The 2,962-nt window shown below is 33.4% G+C and overlaps 1 protein-coding gene across 1 annotated transcript; it reads left to right on the top strand.

The window, feature by feature from the left end:
- On the top strand, nt 1–1,988 carry LOC145579525 (cysteine-rich receptor-like protein kinase 10). The gene is made up of 5 exons (XM_081636766.1): nt 1–127; nt 411–621; nt 698–935; nt 1,240–1,390; nt 1,506–1,988. The coding sequence occupies exons 1-5, from the start codon at nt 11–13 to the stop codon at nt 1,839–1,841; spliced, it is 1,053 nt and encodes a 350-aa protein (XP_081492892.1). The 5' UTR covers nt 1–10; the 3' UTR covers nt 1,842–1,988.
- The last annotated feature ends 974 nt before the right edge of the window (nt 1,989–2,962 follow it).

The raw sequence follows: 2,962 nt of genomic DNA, 5'->3' as shown, positions 1-2,962 counted from the left end.
GAGGTCGAAGATGATTTGCAAAATGATCGAATATTTGCGATTGGAATTTGACACTATTAAAACTGCGACAAATAACTTCTCCAATTCTAACAAGCTAGGCCATGGGGGTTTTGGTACTGTTTACAAGGTACGTACAATTACCAATATTTTACTTTATTTATTCATAGGAATTTATTAGCTGGGTTCGTTTGACATCGCTTTGGTTTTTTGTTTTTTGGTTTTTTGTTTTTTAAAAGTATATTATATATGTCACATAATGAATCAAAAATTATTTAGACTTATTCAAATCATGATGATTTTGAAAACTGACAACAGAAAAGTGGAAACATCTTTTTCTTGTTTCCTGTTTTTGGTTTTTAGTTTTCAATGCACAAATTGTACCTTACATATATAGAAGCAATCAATTTCAGGGTAGACTTCAAAATGGACAAGTAATAGCAGTAAATAGATTGACCACAAGTGCAGGACAAGGTGAAAAGGAATTCAAAAGCGAGGCCTTATTAGTAGCTAAGCTTCAACACAAAAACTTGGTGCGATTTCTTGGTTTTTGCCTCGCGAAAGAGGAAAGACTCTTGATCTATGAATATTTACCCAACAAAAGCCTCGATCAACTCCTTTTTGGTAATGCTTCGACATTAAAACTGTAAAATTAATCTAATTCAAAGTTACTACACTTGTTTAATCTAAAACTATGCAGATCCTATCAAGAGCAAGTATCTAGACTGGGAAAAGCGCTACAAAATTATAGGCGGAATTGCTCGTGGACTACTTTACCTGCACGAAGATTCTCGATTGTTAGTTGTCCACCGTGATATCAAAGCAGGAAATGTGCTCTTAGATGCAGAGATGAACCCGAAAATTTCAAATTTTGGTGTTGCGCGTTTGTTTGGAGCAGATCAATCTCATGTGTACACAAGTAAAATTGCTGGAACTTGGTAAGTCATACTTCATCCTTGCAAATTCCATGTAGTACACACTCCATCCTTCCACAATTTGTCATGACATTTCTCCTAACAACCTAACCCCTCATAATTAAGGATATGCCACGGTTTTACCAAAAGGCCATTTATTCATAATAATTGGATTGCTCATAATTTCATTTGCTATTTTTAAAATTATAGTAAAAATATCTAAGAAAAATCAATCACAACTTTTTCAATGACTATTAATATACCAATTAATTTTTAGTTCTAGTTAGTTACATCTAACTAACTAACTTCCTTGCATTGTATCTAATAGTGGATATATGCCTCCGGAGTATGTTATTCATGGAAATTTCTCGATCAAGTCCGATGTATACAGTTTTGGAGTGCTAGTACTAGAAATCATAAGCGGCCAAAAGGTCAGCAGGTTTTCACAAGCACATAATGGAGATAGTCTCCTAAGCTTTGTAAGTGAGCGAGGAAATTATATATGTTTATTGATGATATAATTTGAGTTATTTTATACTTTCCAAATTTCAATTTCTTATCTTTCATTTCCAAATTATCTTGGTATATTTCCAGGCTTGGAGAAATTGGTCCGAAGGAAATGCGATGAAATTGGTGGATCCAACCATTTCAGCTATACATACAAACGAAGTCCTAAGAACCATACACATTGCATTGTTATGCGTCCAAGAGAATGCAACACAAAGGCCAATCATGTTGTCCGTTGTTCTAATGCTAAATAGCTATTCTATCACTCTTCCAGTATCCTCGCGGCCTGCTTTTCTGATGCAGAATGATTTGGACTTAAATCAACCACTTGGATGTGATATGCCGCATCCTGATGATTCCAACGACGAAGCCTCCCCTTCATCGTTTGATGCTCGAGACTACGTGCAAGAAGATAAAAACTAAAAAGCAAGTCCAGCCTGATTGTAATAAGGCGGGGAATTGAATGTTTTCCGTTAGCAGCAAACATCATACCGTAAATTCTTCAGTTGCGCTACACTAGTTTCGACTGTACATCAACTCAACTTCAAATTCGTAGAGTTACATATCATATATTTTCATTCAATTGAACATTTTTACTTCTATGCTTCACTCAATTTTTACATGTATGATCCAACGAAATGATGTTAGTATATGTGTTACATTGTTGTTATTATAAAATATGTGTGATTATCTCGTCTTCATGATGAATATATCAAATCAAGATTGATTAAAGCAACACATAATCTTTAGGCTTGATTATTTATGCCCTTTGATTAGTAGAACGAAATAACAACTCATATACAGACAACTAAGGGGTCGAGCTACATACAAACACACATTTATTCCCTTATTACACCTTAGTATAGGGGTATAAAATTGGCAATGCATTATTAACAATTAGCTTGAGCCATATATACACAATTAATAGCTTGAACCTGATAATACTTGGCTAATTTCATCAAAACTTTGTGAACTGTAAAGTATGGTAAGAGGTGAATGGTGATCATTGGTCAAATCGGATTTTCCCTTGAAAAATAGTAGCTCGATCTTTTTTATTTCGAAAGATGTATTGAAACCTACTACGTACTAACATGAAGCAAGCCTGCCTAATCAAAACAAAAGCGAGCATAGATTAATAAACATATTTCAATTAAAATTTCAACAAAAAGCCTATCTTGATTGCTGAATTTCAAAAATATGTTTTATACTATATCATGATCTTTCACATGAGAGGTTGTTGGGCATAAAGTGTAGATGCAACATGAGACTAAGAGGGGTGAATGAGATTTGAACTCATAACCTTTTGATTATATACTAGCTCAACAATAAGTAATTAAATACAAATTTAAATAACTAAAATCAGTATTTGAAATCATACCATGTTAATCAACTCAACTAAACAAGCAATCATCTGATCTAATTAAGAAGAATGTAGATTATTATTAAAGCAACTAAACAATTTTTCAAATATGGTTTATGGTTAAAATATGTGCAACTCAAACTTAACGATGAATCGATCCCCATTTCCCTTTTGGCAATTTTCT

The sequence above is a fragment of the Chenopodium album genome, chromosome 14, assembly GCF_948465745.1.
Source record: "Chenopodium album chromosome 14, dcCheAlbu1.1, whole genome shotgun sequence".
NCBI classification, from domain to species: domain Eukaryota; kingdom Viridiplantae; phylum Streptophyta; class Magnoliopsida; order Caryophyllales; family Amaranthaceae; genus Chenopodium; species Chenopodium album.
Note: the sequence above shows the minus strand (reverse complement) of the source record. Positions and strands in the feature narration are given on the sequence as shown.

Excerpts from the sequence above, each read along its gene's own strand:
- LOC145579525 (XM_081636766.1), top strand. The coding sequence starts at position 11 with ATGATTTGCAAAATGATCGAATATTTGCGATTGGAATTTGACACTATT. Across the intron at positions 128-410 it reads GTTTTGGTACTGTTTACAAG|GGTAGACTTCAAAATGGACA; the intron begins GTACGTACAATT and ends AATCAATTTCAG. Across the intron at positions 1,391-1,505 it reads GAGATAGTCTCCTAAGCTTT|GCTTGGAGAAATTGGTCCGA; the intron begins GTAAGTGAGCGA and ends GTATATTTCCAG.